At 43.7% G+C, this 19805-nt stretch overlaps 1 protein-coding gene across 1 annotated transcript in view; it reads right to left on the bottom strand.

Annotated features, from left to right (window-relative positions):
- The window catches only part of T265_06174 (hypothetical protein), a gene marked incomplete at both ends in the record, with an annotated part of 59078 nt that overhangs the window by 26699 nt on the left and 12574 nt on the right, over positions 1-19805 (bottom strand). Inside the window, 9 exons of the mRNA XM_009171375.1 lie at positions 1258-1290; positions 2052-2090; positions 4285-4329; positions 7359-7403; positions 10189-10263; positions 13033-13077; positions 13941-13973; positions 15611-15649; positions 17169-17213. Coding sequence (XP_009169639.1) covers positions 1258-1290; positions 2052-2090; positions 4285-4329; positions 7359-7403; positions 10189-10263; positions 13033-13077; positions 13941-13973; positions 15611-15649; positions 17169-17213 — 399 coding nt within the window. The remainder of the gene's footprint in view (positions 1-1257; positions 1291-2051; positions 2091-4284; positions 4330-7358; positions 7404-10188; positions 10264-13032; positions 13078-13940; positions 13974-15610; positions 15650-17168; positions 17214-19805) is intronic.

Consider the following 19805-nt stretch of genomic DNA (forward strand, 5'->3'; position numbering starts at 1 on the left):
CGTTGCGATTTTATTGGGACCTTTGGAGAATGCATGTTGCTCGGATGAGAGCGCGGCACGGTAAGGTAGTCCTCAGGGCTTGGACCTGACCAGGAATATCTGTTTCACTTAGCACACTAAGGCTGTTTTTGAACGACCGCTTTTACTAACACAAGTGAGATCAAATATAGGACCGGAAATAAATTTTTAGTTCAGCAGGGAGAGTGTGAATATCAGTCCGAAACATACACACGTGAGCAGCACATATTGTTCGCCATAGGCTGTCTCTGAACCAAGTTCGGATATCTGGATGCTGTTACGAATTCTGCAGGTGAATCTATCCGATGTACCGCAAACATTCTAAAACCATCATCTTACGCTGTTTTAACCAAAGCCCACGATTCCAGCCGGCTTTTCGTGATCCGGTTGCAGCGGGAGACACGAAGGTGTTTTCCCACCATCCATAATGATATAAGTTCACTGTCAGGAAGGTCAGATTCCTGAAAGCAACCGCTGAATGCCCGAAATCTAATGAGACCCTCAGCTTCGCTAGATGCTGACCAGACTGACAACGCCCCCTCAATAAGCAGCGCGTCACAGCCTCGTACCAAGGCCCAGGCAGCGCGAGTCAGCGTTGATTAAGGTTAGACAACGCACCCGCACAGCCTTGTATCGAAGCCTGATGGTGTGCGTCAGTGTTAGACCAAGTTCAGGCAGCGTTCCTCCTTTATGAAAATATACTGCGATGCCTCAAATATCGTACCAACTGAAACAGGAGGTGGCCTTTGTGTAGCATATTCATTTGAATAATGTCACAAACGAGAGATTCACTTGAGTTTCCCGTGAAAACCGAATTGATTTGTCAAAAGTGAAACCCACACCCTAGTGACTTGTAGTGGGTGGTCTGTATGAAGTGGTTGGTTGGATTTTTTTCCTCACAGGTTATGCTGTAAACTGACAATAACTTCATACTGAATTGTATTGCACGAACAGGCCAATATTTCGAATGTGCTATAATCTTTCAGCTCGATGGGAGCTGTAATGAAGTCCATCTAATACCTGATGTTATTGGGTAATCCGGTTCGGAGGATTGTAGCCAAGACTGATCAAAACTGGTGTCAATCACCGGTCGCTGATACGGTTGTAGATCATGTCATGCAGCAGTGTTGTTCAGACATGACTTTTTGTCCCACAAATCATCCCGTCCAACAAAGTACGGTTCCACGGTTGCATAAAGTAAAAACAGATAAATAAAATTTCAGCCAACGTGAATCTTACTTCCTCAACTTTTCCAGACAATCGTTCCCGGTCCTGAAAAAGAAACATTTTATATTTTACATACTCTTCTTTCATTTCTATATCATCAGGTACTACTAATAAATTGAAGAGGTGATATTTGGCCTAGTAATTTAATGCGGCGTCTCTTTATCTCATGAAAGGTTGGTTTGAAAACTACTGAATTGTTTTACGGTGTTTGTTCAGACAACGTCGAGGAAAGCTCAAAAGGACGTCTAAGGATACAAATTTTTCAAAAGCTTTGGGCAAATGGAGATTTTAATCTATTGTCTGAGTGCATGTAACTACTGGTTACATAAATAAGTATATATATATGGTCGATCGCTATACCAACTCACTGAGATACCCTTTGTGTGTTTCATGTGATTTCTTCTCATTTAAATTTATTCTATCTACGTTTGTATGCAGGATTCTTTGGTTAAACCCATCAATCCAACGACCTAAGCACAATACGTACAGTCCACTGAGATGTCCGCCTTCAGGAAGGTTTCTTCGAAGTTCTCACCCAATAGGAGAAATGTGAGCTCCTGAAGTAAGATTTTGATAATTCGCGCACCTTGAAAGATGTCCTTCTTTGTGCTAAGAACTCAGGCATTAGACGAATATCATTTTCTCAAATCCAACTTTGAATTCAGTCCTTTCTTTTCGTCGTCTATTTTCTTTTTTGGCCTACTTTTTTTTGAAAATGGAACACCAATTTCGATCATCCGGTGCATCATCTTATTGTGATACGAAAAGAAACAGAAACGAAAACCACTGAACCTGGACAAACATACCTGTCTGAGTTCTTCCAGTTCGCGGTCTTTGGATTTCAGCTGTATTGAAGTGAAATGGAAACGAAACCTCATTTGGCAGAGACCCTATCATACTTCATATCAGAATATGGCGCTCAAACTTGTATTTGCATTCTAAAGACACACGAAACTTTCGAAAATGCAGTCGTTTTCCCGATATTTCCAGCTACAGATGACAATCGAGTGGATGACCCACGAAAGGCACAACTTCCATTCGGAAGTAAACTGAACAACTAGGCAGCATAAAGCGCCACTCATTCTCCAATCAGGGAAATTATATCACGTAGTCACGTAAGCATTGACAGATTCCCAGAAGGAAGTCTCACTCGTCTTGTGAGATTATTCTTCCCTGAGCTACTCATCGATTGATGACAGTAGTGACGACTTTTCAGATGGAAGTTTCGCCGCGTCAGGCAAACCAAACAGCTGATTTCCATCCAGCAATTAGTCTGGCACAATGCCTCCAAACAACTACTTCAGAATGATTATCCCGCGTGAAGATTTTCGCCTGTCACTTTATAAAAGATCAGTGAACATGCAACATGGTTTTGCCGTGAGGTGTTTCTGTACGGTAAGCGTCAGACTTGAAAGAAACTACTCACAAAGTTGCTGGGAAATCTTCAATAGCCCATCGTAGATTCTCCCTTCATAAGGCTCACCAGGTAGGTTCAGTTAAAGAACATCATAAACAGGATATTCAGCTGAAATTCGGTCGAATCTTCCATAAAAACGAGTTGGTTTGGAAATAAGTGTATTTCGCGCATTCCATACAATTTGGGTCCCGACAGAGCGTAATGGTAACGGAAACTGGGGGCCTGCAACTACTTGGCGAGCCAAAAGTAGAATGAAGAAACCACTTGTGGGTTGCCAAAGTTTCCAGTGACATTGTAATTAGTTTTCATCGAGGAAAAATACTGCGTACCAACGGAATATAGTATGAGCCGGAAATCCAACCTACTATTAAATCAACCGTAATAAATTGATCTTCTGTGACAAACCGATTGTCTCTCTCCATCTCTGACACACAAGTCAGCTTCTTTGTGACTGGTAACTCGAAAATTGAAACAGACTGTCGCCTTGAGCTGTTTAAGATGTATGGCCCACTGTTTCAAAATCGTCACTAGCTTATGTAGTGACCGATGGTTAGGGTTATACTTCCAAGAGGATAGATATCCAGAAGAAAATCGTCCTGATCTGCAGCTTATATGACCTCATGTTCTACGTCACTTGACAGCATTCTGAAAACTCATATTGACCGGAAACTTACAAATTAACGCTAGTTTCACGCATAGTTGAGAGAATTCTACTGCAGTTAGTTTCAAGGGTACATTATCTAACCGAATAATCTTTCAGAAATGCCGAAGCAATCAACGACCTTGATTAGGGTCATCGCAGAACTAGTTACAGGAGGCCTACTTCCATCAGCGCACTAGAAGGCATTGTGTCCATTCTTAAGTGCACCGGCAGGGCCTAGTTTCAATGATTCATCCGATAAAATGCAGACATCAGGTATTTTCTGGGAATGTGTTCCTCCCGGGAACGGTATGGCTTCATCCTCGCCTTCGCCGGAGTTACCTTCGTGTTAAACAAAGTCAAACGAGAATGATTAACGGGAAGCGTAAGCGGTCTAACCAAAGAGTGCCAATCTGAAAACAGAAAATACCCGCAACGGCCCTACTTGTAGTAGTTTGAACACAAAGGTTCGGCAATGAGCGGCTGAACAGCAGTGTGCTACGCTCACACTTAGACAGTATATAGCGTCGCTTATCCTTAAATCACGGAAACCATATCAAATGGTCGCGTACTGATTGGCTCCTTGACTGATAACTTCTCACTCGCTCGTGTGAAATTTTTCTCCCTCTGAGCTACTTAGAAATTGTTGGTAGCGTGAGGTAATTTGGCAACTTCGACCGATCAGTGAAGCCAATCGAGACCGAAAAGCCGAAAAGCACTGTACAGCTGTTTCATTACCATTTGGAATCACCAACAATAGGCATAACTCCAAAGGTACACAGGGATTGTTGGAGGACTACCCACCTCTCTCACCGATTGGAGAATTTACTTCCGTATTGGATTCCATTGTTTGGACGCGATAATGGGTAGTCAACCCAACGAAATCCATGCTAAATTACAACACCACGTTTAACGATTTGGAAAGAAAGAATTAAAACAAAGAACGATATAGGTATACTGGCTTGGTGGAAACAAAACATACCATTTCCTCATAGACTGCTTTTTGGTTATCCAGTTCGTTTTGCATCTATGAATCAGTAAAGGTCAAATATGGACGTAATCTATTATGAATTCGAAATTTGAAATATCATATTAGACGGAGGTCTGCTCATATGTGACTTCGCAGCTCGAACCTCAAGAAATCTCAGCTAAACAAACTCGGATGTTAAGTTTGAGCCAAGTACGCGCAGCAGTTCGAGTGACATTCCCGTCACCAATGTAAAGATCCCACTGAGCAAAAAAAGCTTGGTTTGTCGCAGACGTTTCGCTTGTATAATCTATCGGACGCTTGCAAAATACACGCTGACGATAATTTCAGCCTACATGGTCGGATCCAGAGAAGTTCAGTTATAAGTTTGCTAACAGCCCGCGACCTGTTTCACCCTTCTTGAAGCTTATCAGGTAGGCACAGTCTCCGAGTTTCCGTCGACCTTAAGTCCTACTCGAACCCGGATTACAAGTAATCATCCCGAGTTTCCGTCGACCTTGTGTTCTACTCGAACACGGATTGCGCGAAACCATAAACATCGTAAACCGGTTAAAGCTGAGTCTCTCGCAAAAGCGAATTCCTTTGTAAATGAGTGTACCTCGCTAGATCCGCTTATGGTTTTTTCTTATTTCTATTCAGTGTGAACGGGTTAGTCAAACTTTGCTTTGGTTAACAGTTTTAGGTTGCTAACTAAAAAAACGAGGCTTCCACCGAATCGTTTGTGTGGCTAAGGAGTTTGGGTGTGAATCTTTGTTAGAACCAGGTTCTGTCAACCCATTCGGGCGATCTGGGTACCTGAGTATCCATCGATTCTTGCGGGTTCTATCGCAACTGTGATGCCACTAAGTTGGACTTTCAAAACATTCTCAAGACAAAGCTATGGACTAGTCTGCTATCAGTTTCATTGTTCGTGAACATCACCGTCATCTCCTGAAGGTTTCTACTAAGGAGGAAATAACTCAATTATGGTATTTTTCCGGTCTCCAGAATGGAACCTGCGGTAGAATCCCGTTAACAATACAGAGACGATGCGGGAAGCGGGTGTGAAAATTGGGATTTTGGATATTTGCAGATAAAGATATCCACCCACTCTACAAGATGATGTTCCACCGGCTAGAAAAGTTCAGCGTTAGAGATGACGTCACTTTCACTACATTGCCTCTTGTTGTTTCGGCATAAATGAAAAATGCCAAACCTCCTCACACATCCATCAGTTTGAAAGCAGCTTAAAGGAAGAATAATTACACGGAATGAGTGGAACTAACTCAGAAGCCCTCACTCGAGGTGTCAGGTAAGACATCTGACCACGTCAGATGATTCCGAGCTGAAGAATGAGTGCTGGTACATCCTACCTGAATGTGTACCAACAACATTGGTCATCAGCCAGGCGTTCGTGGTTTAACGATTAATTATTCAAACTACAAGCAGCCGGGGGTTCGCGGGTTCGAAATCCCTACCAGAGTTTCACGAGATTCGCACTGAAAATTTTATATCCCTCGAGCCATCATAGACGGAGCTCTCGAAGCGTAGGGCCGAATTCGTGATGTGCATAATGGATTTCAACTTATCACTCACCCTATGGAGCAGCTTTCTGAAGGTCAATCGATGAGGCAACTAATTTCTACAAGCTCACCAGTTATCGGTGGACTCATTACGAAGTAATTCAGTCCATATTCACTCGTTCATGAGTGCCCATTAAAATCCGACAATTGAATCGGGTCTCTGATAGTGCGCTCCGTAAGTGAGCAGCAATAATAGGTAACTGTCGGACAGTATGGGAGGAAAGCGTATGTAACCCTCACTGAAAGACTTAATTTTCAATTAAAATTTCGCCCTTTACGGAAAGCCAGTTTACGCTGAAAAGCCGAGAAGCACCTTAGAGCTGTTTCATCCTTATTGTAAGTCATCACCAGTGTGAATCTTACAAAACTCTAGTAGAGAGTCCGTAACCCGCGACTACCCGGCTAGTAGTGTGTACACTCAATCATTTGGCCACCAGCGACTGAAAAGCAGCGTGGTTAACTCGTAATCAGACGGGACTGAGCTGCACTCATCCCTCAGTCATGGAGACTGCACCACACAGTCACGTATTGACTGGCTCCTGCAGTAACGACTTCTCACATGAAAGTTTTACGCATTCTGTGAAATTAACCTTCCTCTGAGGAACTTATGGGTGGCTTGATGAGATTTAGTATTTTTCAGTTGAGATTTCGTCCAATAAGTGGAGCCAGTCTATTTTAGAAAACTCCAGAAGCGCTGTAATGGGGATTATCAGCAGTCTGTGTATCACGAAACGTTAGTATGGAGTCTGGAACCCACGACCTTAACTGTTTGGCCACAGGCGGCTGGTCAGCTAGGTAATTAGCGCTCACGTACGCAGCAGAGTGCCATTACTCCTTCAACTTCGGTTAACCAGTCGATTTGCTGATAGGCCATCCATGTTTCGGCCTGTGGTCTGGATCCTAACTATGTGATACCACAAACCAGTGGCGCCTGAATGGAGAAACGGATGTTTCTCAGACGTCAGTGGAAGTGTACACAAGTTACAATCACTCTGTTATGATTGTGGATTGTGCAACACTGAAGGCCATTTTCTGAACCAAGAAGAAATGGGTCCATATCGATCAGTTCAAACCACAGTACACCAGTTCGAAACACCGCGTCCAAGAAAAACCATTTAAGTAACGATTCGGTACTTTGAATCAGGAGAGCACTATGTGATGTACTCCACCCTTTAAGGTCGTGTTTTGACATTTTGAATCTAAAGGAGCGCTGGTAACAGTCTCTGACACAATAGGCCACTTCAGGCTGTCAAATTCATTCGTAAAACAATCCAAAAAGAAATTAAAACAACTTAAATGTGGCACTCATTTAACCACGGTGTTAACCCTTGTATGTCGCCAGCGCTGTCTAGTCGTTTACGAATAGACGAACGCCGACAACAGACGACAGTGTATGAGTTGCCTTAGCGGGTAGTTGAAAACGGTCGTGAACATCGTGAAAGGTTATAATGAGCGAGGGATGAAGATATAGTTAAGAAAACTTCCGTAAAATAGTAAGTAACATACCTCCTTGGTTGTTCTGGCATTACTTGTCTCCAGTAGTTGCCGCAGCTGAAGTTGACCAAGAAGCTAAGTTAGGTTATCTAGCTAGACAGTTGAACGAGCAACATGAAAATCTACGTCTCCGTGACAGCTCTGTCCGACGGCCTTAACTAGAAAATATTTTATACCACTTAAAACCAATCGAACAAAAAAGTTCAGTGGATTACCGTCAGTGACATGAGTTGCACAACCACATCGACGTCATCAAATGAAACTTGCTGCTATAACATGCCAAAACAATTCACAGTCGCCTGTTGATCAAATCAGAATTGCGGTGCGTATTATCATGAGGGTCATTGCCTCAGCTACAGCGCTGCAACCGGACAACAGCGAAGACTACCTAGGGTTGTTGGATTAATGGAAACATTGGCACCAAAGAGATGGCAACTACCTGGTCCTGTACTGACCACACGGACAAAGTTCCGCATTGATTTGGAGTACTTTGCCAAGGGCTATCAGTTTCCCGTGAATCATTCTGATGTGACGGTTTCGCACTGCATCACTTCGTTACCTATTCTTTGGAAGAAATTTCACAGTGCCCTCATTCTCGCATATGCCGTATTCAATAATTTCTAGTGAAATCCAGGAAGTTTACATATGTCCTCTTTTCGAAAAAAAGTCGGAAGAGGTAGGACACAGGAAAAGTACAAGAAAAAAATGAAATGAGCACCCTAGCGGGAGAAGATCACTTTAAATAGTTCATGACAACTCTACACGGTGTATTGCCAAAGGAATTGAGACTGCCGAAATGCCACACCGGTCTGAAAGTGCCAATTGTCAAACGAGATGTGCGGTAGCCACTGCAGTGTGAACATAATTAATAGGACTCTAATATCTGGATTACTGGTATAACTGCAGGTGTTAACCTCGTCTCGGGGCCTACTCTGATCGTGACGCTGATTGGCTAATGCGTGGGTTGTATTCTACCGTAAGGCTGGTCGGCAGGTAAGCAGAACTTGCCTAATCAACAGTTCAGTCGATTGCGTCCGAGTAGATACCAACTGTGCAAACTGAGTCTCCTTTTACAGATTCCACCTTTTGCTTGAAACTGTGGGTTGGGACCAGTACAAACTGCGATCGACTTGGAAGCCACTTGCACACGATTCTATGGAAAGGGCTTGCTTCCCATACTGTTACGTCAAGAATTTTCAGCCCTAGAACTCCTTAAAACACGTCACCTAGCTGACGGAGTGTAGTGTGAACTTTGTGTACCGATTAAACTTCTTCGACGACCGTTAGCGATGCTTCCGCATGGCTAGAGCAAAATATAAATAAGCATGATCCAAACCCTACGAAATATTCTCACTTCGCAGTGTGTTCACTACCGACTTGCTGGGGGTAAATTGAACTGTCCCTTGCTGCTATCGAACAATGCTGACTGAATACATGGGCTATGTCAACACATGATGTAAGAAGACCGTAAATCAGTGTATGATCAGGCGGCCGTTTATGTGTTCGATGACCTTGGCAATTAGCTTGCAAAGTGAGGTGACATCATCAACATGCGTTTGGTTCATGACGGATGTCACGCAGACTGGTGCAGAACGTTTGCAAACTAACTCCCAAGCTCGGTGAACTAATCAACGGCCACCTGAACAAAACCCATGAAAACATCCGAGCTACGAATTATTGGACACATTTCCAAGTCCAGACATGTTTTGGTAGACATGAGTATTTGGAAATTTTGAATAATTTCCTTTCTTCGGCATGTCAAAGACCTTCGGTAATCCGGTTCGATAAGATCAGGCAGTTTCGACCATAGTCGTATGTCTATTGTGGATTGTGTTAGATCGTAGAAACCAATATGTAGCGATGTGACACATCACGGACAAGCCGCTCAAGAGTTGACATCCTACATCTTCGGCCATGCCTTCCAGCTACTCCATTGTTTTCCGAAGCACCTAACATGAGTGATAACATGGCATTTCGTTTATCCTCTGATTGTCACCACTCGAAAATTGATTACATGTTTGTCCGACTTTCTTGGCATGTGTGCATGGGATCATATGCGATTCTCTAAGATTTCCCTCCAACTACTAGCCGATCGCCAGAGAATGAGGTCACACCTGGTTCTTTGAACTTTGCGACAAAATACGCGATTTCCTCCTTATGTGCTGGCGCCTTGTTATCCAAACTTCGGTGATTTTGGAACCTCAGGACTGACTTCTTGTGATTTTGTGCCTTGCTAGACTAACCATGAACGACTTTTTTCATGGACTTCTCACAAAATTATGCTTACCGCAGAATGCAGATGTGTACTGTGACCAACGGATATTTCTCCGGTGCTTTCGTTATAAACTGAACGGTTGTTCGATAAACATGCAATTAGAGATATGCCCCAGCTCACTGCTCGGTCTGAGACTTCCAGATTAGTGTTTTCGGCAAAAGAATCGCTGAAGTTGTTTCGCATTGTATTCATTTTTCTACGTGTCGCAACTTCTATTAGTGCACATTCACCTTCTGATTTGTATTATGGCTATCGCCACCTGTGCACTAATAAGTTACACAACTTCCAAAACCAAGCTTCTTGGCAATGGCGACGCCCATGAGCAGTGAAGCGGTTTCGGTGCGGCATTTCGCCTGATAAAACAGGTTCGTCGTATCCAAACTGGCAAGAGGGCACCTAATATTCAGTGAATTTCTCCTCCACAGTGTTTATAACCACCGATTCAACTGCAGGTGCGACACATGATGACGTTCGTTTGAGAGGGGGGCTTATCGTTCTACACAAGGGTCAGTTATCGGTAACAACCTATGAACAACTGCCAACTAATCAATAGAATGTAAGACCTACCATTACTACACATTGTTTCTGTTGTATGCTATCGAATCCGTTCTCCTGTCCCCCAAAACGGGAAAGAAAGTCAGCCTGCAAAATGTGTATGCTCACTGGGATGTCATCGATTGGTTATGAAGCAGCTACAAACGCAAACCAGTCAGACTGTTGTGCTAGAACACTAGCGCTTACAAATAAAAGAGGTGACGGGCTAACGAGGAACAACAACGCCACCAATGTGGACACTGTGATGAATCCCTTTGTGCTTAAGACCGACAACCTGGTCGCCCAGTCATTTTCAGTTTCCAAAGCAGTGCAGTGCACTTTAGGTTGCCTGGAACATAAGAAAGTTACGAACCCTTGGAAGGTAAATGTTTAGGCTGATAAGCGTGTTGAAGTGAGCTCCAACCGAATTACGGCTAAAGTTAGGGATTGATAATCTTAGATAATACCTGATGAACCCTAAACCATGAGGCCGGTAGTAAGCTGTTTGCTAAGTTTGAGCAATAAACTAATAATGTTAGAATGTGAACATATTGGGACGCATGAATGTGTCAGGATAAAGCTGACAAATTCAAAACACAAATTGACGAACATTCGTTTTTTTTTCAGGACTTGTTCTTCTGGTCAATACGGATCGAAAGACTATAAACCTAAAAGCGAGTGAAAACAAGTGTAAAACAAGGATAAAGCGGAGCCTTCTGGCAAACGTGCGAAAACTGCTCACGTCACGATTGGTTGGTTGGTTGGCCAGCGGTCACGTGGGCAGACCATGAAAGACAGTGTGCACACAAGCACTTTCTGAGTGAACAGACTGGGGCTGCGTGAACGAATCACGATTGCTTCAGCTGTGGCCCACACTAATATTGGGCGGATTCTAGTAGGTAGATGAGCTTTTGATAAAGTATTCGAGACGCGATGTTACAAATAACCACGTGATTGGAGTAGGTCAACTGAGCGACAACTGCGTAAGTACTAGATCTTATCGATCCGGTCTTTGGCTAAAATGGGATATGCTCCTCATTTCTTTCGCATTATTGCCAAGTCGTACGATACATGTGGTTTGCTGAACAGCCCGAGGTAACGGAGTAGACTATAATGCTTTAAGCATGCACCGACAGCTTACCTTTGAGAGTTATGGGCACAGGCTGGATAGACGTGAACTTTATTTTGAGTGAAGCATCTGGAAAGGTTTTCCCAAGTGTGATGTAGACGCCGAGTCACCCTTTGAAATAAAAGCTGATAACGATATAGTTGATTTCAGCTTTGACGATTTAAGTTTTTTGGCTTTGAAAGCAGTACTTTCCTAGAGGAACCCCGAATGAACGCTCACTTTCACGGAGCATGCTGGCTAGGGACTGGCGTTTGGCTCTAAGTTCGCTCTGAGAGAAGATTTTCTTGCTCTGTCAACTAAATGAGTCCCATTTATGTTTCGGTAGTACAAAGAATTCTGAGATATCGTAGCAACTGAACCACGAGGCGGCCTGGTGTAGTACATTCAGTTGCCCGGAAACGTCACAAACGGGAGATTCAACTGGGTTCCAGGTGAGTCTCACGCAAAACCAAATTTGTTTGTAAATGAGTGTATTTCACTGATGTTCAATTTAGTTTATTGTCCCATCCAACTTGACTTACAAGGGTCCAGTTCACCGGATCCTTATCATGCAGTTGCTCGTGTGGGTTGACTGCTCGACTGGCGACTCCCCGGGAATTTCACTACAGGGTGAAGATTTCGTCCAGTAAGTAGAGTCAATCTATGCTGAAGAGAGCAGGGCGCTGTACGGCTGTTTCATCCTTGCTGAAAATCATCAGCAGTGCGCGTCTCACTAAACTCCAAGGAGTGTTCAACCCACGACCATCCAGCCAGTAGATTAAATACCTAACTGTTTGACAACCATCGACTGCTCAACTGTGTGATCAGCTGTCCTGCCTAAGTTAGAGGCAATCATACTGCTTTTGAGTAGCTCATAGCCGAACGGTTAAATGCCCAACCACTGGGCTGAGAGGGTCATGGATTCAAAACTCCGTGGAATTTCGGGAGATGCAACTTGTTGGTGATTCCCAACAAGGATGAGAGAGCTAAACGCAATGGCTCCTCTACAGGATACAATCCTCACTAATATTGTTCCTTCTTAGACCTGAACGGTGTTTCTAAAGCCTGAGAGAGTCTAGCAATGAGCGATGATGGAGGTCATCCTACGTTCACGTATCTCTTTTTTTGTGTTCTTCAGCGAGAAATTTCCCTTCAAAGGCAAGACACGACTGTATCGAAGTAAGGCCATCATCATCATCATTGACGGCAAGACACCAGTGTTCAACAATGGTGCTTTGCTGCCGTGCAAACACGATTTATTTATTGTGAAGAAAAGAATCAAGAGAGACAGGGAACGGACTTAGTGCTGGCTTACTACAATCATTCCGAGGTGTCTACACCTCCAGACACTCACTCAGGCAATCTGGATAGAAATGGATAACACGAACACCATTGACATCGCCTGGCAGTCTCCAACCAGGCACAGTGGGGATCACGCGATCCTCACCCTGAAAAGCGAGTGGCACCGACAGCACCCAGACGTTCATACTCCGCCAGGTCAAGGGTTGGCCACTATGAATAGGACACGAAAAACAGCACTCTCTTCGGCAAACGATGGTTAGGCATGCGCAATACATGGCTTAATCAACCCAACTTCTGGTGCTGGACACATTCTTCAATGTCACTTCCTAACTGCCCCGTCGCAGATTCTCCGACACCAACACACCGGGTTATGGTTTGGATGTAACACCTGTTCTAACAAATCTAAACACACTTGGTAGAATGACGGAAGGCTGAAATATGTTTGCAATGAGAATCTCCAAACTTACCATCTCTGTTGCTTCGCTAGTGTTTTCCTCAAGTCGCCGTTGTAGCTAAAAGAATAACCGTAAAATGTGGCAAGTCCAACATGGTTGCAGAATATCGATAAACAATTCGACTAACCTAGATATTTTGTGCCACGATTTGCACAAAGTACAAAGTACTCCGACAAAATGAACCTCAGCCTATAGTTCACCCAGAGACTGGACTGAGAGTTCGAATTGGGTTCAAACCTTCAAGATTATCTTCAAGTGACGGAGACCAAGGGCTGAAAGCCTGCTCAAAGCTAAAAAAAAGCAGCATTCTCCTACAAGTAATACAGCAAATGAAGCCCAGGAAAAAGGTGTTGACTAAGAGACGTTACTGTCAATATTTCTCGTCCCATCGGATCCTTCTGGATTCACCCGATCCTACCGATGAAGCCAAGCGCAACACATTCTCTCCGAAAAGACACGTAGGTAAAACCGGACCAATCCAGCAGACATACCAAAGGTCACTGCTAGTTGACCACCTTGTGAACTTACCATCCAAGCAGCGGACATTATCCTGATTTCTAAAATTTTGAGGTCATTTTTTGGCCAGGCGTGACCTGACGTTCCTTACACGCTAAACAGCCGGGTGCATTACTTGAAGACATGTAATTCGAACCCAGACAAACAATATCAGTCCAGTCGATTCAGGAGAGATTGCAGTAAGAAGGCTGTCATGCCTCCGCTCATCTATCAGACAAGGAGAGTCCTCAGAGTACCCAGGAGTTAAAGGTTAAACAGGACAGTCTGACACATTCCACTGTCTCAGAAGCGTACCGCGAGCTAAGGGCATCTCTTTTACCCTCAGGATTCACTTTTAGTCAGATTTCACTCCTCAGAGTTGCGTACAATGAGCGACATAAAAACCCGAAGAGACACTGACTTACTTCTTCCTTTTCACTAGAAATTCGGTTCAGCTCCTAAAAATCGCAACAAGTATACTTGTAATTCTCCAGGCAAAAAAGAAACCGACAATGATCTCATTCCGATTTACCTACATATTCCAGATATGACAAAAGCAATAAAACTACCATGTCCAGTTGTCTTTCCTTGGCTGTTCTGGCCACCTGATCGTGGGTAAAAGATGCAGTCAACAGTGATGTATAACGCTCATGCGTTTCCCGAATGGATGAAATCATTCTTTGAACGTGGAGATCTCAGTAGTACAACCTGCAGCTGAACACACTTCCCAGATAGGTTCATAATTAAGGTAGATTGGGGAAAGTCACGGTGGAATTAATTTCCAAAATAATTCGTACCTTTCGATTACCTCATTTCAAATTTGTTGGTTAAAGACGATTTCAGCGTCGGTTACAAAGACCTGAAGACATCTCAAGTGCTTCACTCGAAGTGGCCAGGTCCTGCTGCCGTAATCTTATTCATGCATCATTCGACACCTACAGGTGGTCCAAATTGGCGAGGACAAATTCTGGCCTTTGAGATTTTCACTTTTAATCCGGTTAATAGAATACGTCACAGATGATGCAAGAGATACGTATTCCATATGTCTCATGACCTCCAGCGTCACTCCTTGAGTTCCAAGAAGCACTTTCAAAGACTGTAGGTCCTGAAGCTAAACTCTGCACTTGGTGGATGCGAACCCAGTGCCAAGACTGAATGATCTTGATCAGTTTTTCAAGAAATGCTTACGCGTCCTGCCTTTTTCCAAAAAATGAGAACAATGTTGTCCGCATACTCTAGGTCGACAAGTCTCTCCCTCGGAGAGAGAGGTGTTGCAGACCTTCCTATGTTCGCCTCATTCCCCCATCAGTGACGGAATTAAACAAAATCGGAGAGTGTATGCAATTTGTTGGACATCACTGCTTGCAGGAAGGATTTTGGAGAGCTCCCCATATACATTCACGTGCCCACAAGTATGTGAATACAAACACCGTATAAAACTTACAATATCCTGGGACATGCCCCGTTGAGCAAGCCTTTTGAAAAGAACTAACCGGTCAACTGAATCGATCGCAGTCCTGAAGTCAATGGACACCAAGAGTTTACGGCGCCCATATGCCTGACGTTGCTCTGACACTATACAGACCATGAAATGTTTGGTCCACACAGCCCTTTCCCGGTCGTAATTCTGCTTGCTGTTCTCGGGTCCCTACTTCACGCGTTCCCGTAAGACGACGTTAAATAAACGGCTCGAAGGGTCTGGTTAAGACGGGAATCGGGCTAACAGCTCCGTAGTTGTCACACGCATTAGATACACTTTTTTGCAAAATGGAAACGACTTTCAAGGTACTTTTGGGGCATAAAGCTTGGATTGATTTGCTTTGGCACTAGAAGTAACGCCATATGTTTCCATGTTTTTGAAAGCGCTAGGGTGCGCACCAATTACCGCATCCGGCTGTTCTCATCAGATTGTCCATACTGCATACTGCTACTTCTGACTGCAACTTAAACAATACCTCTCCTGTGTGCCGCTTTCAAAATATAGTCTAAACTTTCTGTTTCACAAGCTAGTCATTGAAAGGCAGATTACTCAAACATACCACTGACATAAATACAGAAACTGAACAAGTTCCCGATGGGCATTAAAACAACTTACCTGTTTGAGTTTGTTCATTTCTGTGGCTTTCGTCTCTAACTAAATTGCAATGCAAAAGCAGATTTTAATATCGGTTTATACATGAAACACAGTGGAATGTAGAAAGCACAACTCACCAGAGCGAGTTTTGAAACCTGTGCAACTTTGTGTACACATCAGATGAACTTATTTTCCTTTACGGAAGGGAACAGAAAGTTCATTTTGTAGCCATCATCCTGAACATGTGTATCGGAACAACAATTTCTGGGCCATATTAGGTATCATAGATAAAGGTGCTCGGTTAGGTAACTGTCCATCTTTCAATCACACCGTGCAAACCACTCAAAAATTGATATGGACTGCCAGTGGCGATCGGGCCTACGGAAGTGGCCTGCACGGAGTACTCAGTGGCATGCATGATTTGACCACACTACAAATAGCCATACACCGATAGCACACTCGCCAATGGGAAACGCATTCCAATGTCCCTCGACAGCCGATCAACGGTGCCTTCCACCGCAGAGGAACTCCGGCTAACCGAGTACAACAGGGTTAATCGGATGGTTGACTTATCACAACTGAACCCTCAACAGAGCATGCGAACAGTGCTAGACAGTTGCACTTGTAATGTAATGGACACTCATTAGTGGAACGAGATTAGCGTGGCAACAAGCCAGTCTTTTCCGTCGACTTCATTGACAGTCCTTGCTTCGCTTATAGATGGTACCTGAATATCCGTACGAACTTTCTCACTTTAACTGACCATGTAATTCACGAGTAAACTTGAACAACTATGACAGCCATCTTTCTCAGTCCCCTGAGCAATGTAATTAGATTACTGACAACGTGCAAGCTTAGGGTCACGATGGGCATTTCTTGGGGGCTATCAGTAACCCGCCTACTGGCTGGTCTAAACCAACACAGTGTTTGACTCCCTGAACTGTAGAAATCCAGAGCCTCCATGCTCCTCCAAAACCATCCTATCACACCATCTCCCCCAAGTCCAATGATGCTATGATTCAACTCGCCAAGTTGGTAGTATAGTGATTCTATCAAGAGACGTGATGCCAAAGCCGAAACAAGGCATGTGTGTAATGAAGGTAGACTTCATTGCCTACGGCCAGTTACCAGGCGTGAACGCATAGCGGCATGATGCAGAAACTCTGAAAGGCCAAAAATGAATCACTATCGGACGCATGTGTTCACCACTGTCAAACGCATCTGGTGAACGCATGAAGCAGGACAAATCCATTGCTATCACGAAGATGCGGTTCTACACAAAGTACACCTCGGTTGCGAACGAGGACGATCATGGGCTGATCACCTTTTGAGAAAACAAGAAATAACCTAGGCTGCAAGTTACTGTCCTTGCTGTTAAGATAGTTCAAAGATCTTTGTGAGGTCATGAACGTCTCATACAACTCAAAGGGTACTTTTGGGGAACTAATGAAGTCTCTATTATAGGGGCGTCTTGATAACCGATCTCATATTCATATGTTAAGATCCTGACAAGCAAGCTACGGCAAAGGCTTCACTAACGACTGACACAATGTAATCGTTTTACGCTGGCAGAACTTACCAAGGTTTCGTAAAATAGTTTCTGTTCATCTAGCTGGACTTTCATCTGAATGTAATCAAAGTGCGGAGGTGATGGAAACAGATACAGGGCGGAATTCTTACGCAAGAAGTTAACCAGGAGTTAATTTGTAGACGTTCTGGAACACGGATGGGTGCAAGATTGACGTAAGTTGTATCCTCCAATGCCATCAGGTAGTATAATTTCAAAACAAAACAGAGATGGTAAGCGAATGCTATCGCTGAGGTCTGGGCTGGCTGTACACAAGTTAGAAATAGAAGAGGGAGTTTAAGGTGTTCTGCTAAATCTCCGGAGGGACTATGCTACCCTCGTCCATCCCGGCTCCTTGGTTAACACCTGAGTGAAGTTTTCGACAAAACTGTAAATTGTTTGATAGGTGCAACGATCTGAGTCACAGACTTCTCGAACGTTAAACAAGTACCTTTTGGAAACAAACTGGGGGTAATCAGATACACTGCTTTGTACATCAACTTGGTTTGAATGGGAGATCCCCCATGTCTCAATTACTACGATTGTCGAGATGCCACGGTGAAAGGAAGAAGGCTTTCACTGAGGGGTTGTTTATTAGGAACGGCCAACTGACCGGTTACAGACCACTGAACGGAGAAGCAAAACTCTAATTTTCATCTTATTTACAAAAACTGAATATCCATCTTCTTCTGAACGCGTCTTCTTCAACTTTTCTGGATTTTCATTACCTCCAATCATTCCTCGCTCAAATCCATGCAGATGTTACAAAGTGATTCCACAAATTCCGCAACAGATCTCCCCTTTTCAAAAGACGCAAAGCGAAATTCCACGAACAACACATACTACTCGCATGCCTCCCCATCAGTAGTATCACCGTTAAAACGGCATATTCTCAAGAAGAAGACTACTTATAAGTTCACTGAAAACTCTTTGAAAACCTAGTTTTGTCTTTTTTTTCGGGCGCTGTTCTCAAGTTTTCGCCATTCCTATGTTCTACTTGAACCCAAATTGTACGAAGATATACTGCGACATCTCAAATATCACATCGATTGGAACACGAAACATTCGGCTATTTCATGTGAAAGAGTCCATCATAAATGGGGGATTAAGCTGGATTCAGCTGAGCCTTCCATAAAAACCAAACTAGCAGACACATGGGTGTAGTTAGCGAATTTCGTACAATTTGGACTCATGTAGAACATAAAGTTGACGGAAAGTCGGGAAATAGGGCTACCTCATGAGCCTCAATCAGAGCGAAAGAGGTTATGTATTGTCAAAAAGTGTTCACCAAATTTATACGCAGTGTTTTCGTGTAATCAGAGTTTGAAAGTGACGGACATTTTTGGCAGCGTTTGATACTATATGCTGTTAGGCCTGTGAACATTGATTTTTCAGTCTGATTTAGCAAAAATACTTCGCAAATAGACTCTTTATATCCGCCAATGAATGTACCTTTTGGGTAAAAGGATGTTGTCCCGGTCCGCCCTCTAATGTCGAATATTTTTCAGAGAACGTTCGAAAAGGTATTCGACTGAATACATTTCCTTAGCGAAACCAAGATAAAGTTACCCAGGAAATGACGACAGATCTAGCTACAATTCAGGGATGATAACACACTGAAGGTTATCAAAGCTGAACCAGTTTATAAGACCGCTGATTGTAAAAGGCTTTGGGTTTTCTCGGCAAGGGCTGAGTTCCGCCACAACTAATTCGAAACTTAGATTGCCCATTCTGGACTAATCGATTACGACCTGGGCACACATTTGTGACTCTTGTGCGACTTAAGGTAGCTGCGCAACTCGGTGTTTATTTAAAAAGATTAGAAAACCCTTTTGATTCTCTATTCAGAGCTTGCTCCTTAAATCCAGGCTACCCCAGTAATCTGAACAGTCTTAAGCGTCTTTGCTGCTTGTGGCATTAGGCTGGTCCAGCAGATTTGATTGGCAGGGCCATCGCCGTCGAACTCTTAAATTCCAAAATTTGTTTTCCCCAAAAAATATAATTAGCGGGAGTTGGATTCTATGGCATGGAACATCTGCTTCATTTACCAGGCCAACCAGAACCATAACTAGTGCCCCCAACTTCCTGTCGAAGGTTGACACTAACTGTAGAGTTTCGGTTTGATACCTTAAGGTTGGAGCTATGGGATTTTCTGACACGGTTGACAGACAGCCACAGGAAGTTTGAAAGGCAAGCTCAAAATTTTTTATCCGAGTGGATAACCGATCGAAAACCGCAAAAATTTGTTTGATGAAAGCGTTGAATCTTCTATCGTTTCCATTCAATCAAAGAACGACACAAGACTCAGAATACGCCTGAAAAGCCATTGTCCGCCCTCAGAAAAGGAGGTATCCTCTCTCTGGAACCAAGCTTATCATGAGAATCATCACATCTTATGAGACCAAAGCGACAGTCACCACCGAAGAAGGACCAATGGCGATCCCATGGACTGGGGCGAAGCATGCCAAAGGTGTTCGTGCAGGGCTGGTGCACAGATCAATAAATATAAATTTCCGGCCGGTTGTGCCTCGGGACGCGTATCATACTAGGAATGATGCGTACATGTGGCACCATATGCATACGTTACAGACTTATCACTCCGAATCTTGTTTGAAAAACGCTGCCTATAGTAGCTCTCTCCGCAACAGT

The sequence above is a fragment of the Opisthorchis viverrini genome, assembly GCF_000715545.1.
Source record: "Opisthorchis viverrini unplaced genomic scaffold opera_v5_124, whole genome shotgun sequence".
NCBI classification, from domain to species: domain Eukaryota; kingdom Metazoa; phylum Platyhelminthes; class Trematoda; order Opisthorchiida; family Opisthorchiidae; genus Opisthorchis; species Opisthorchis viverrini.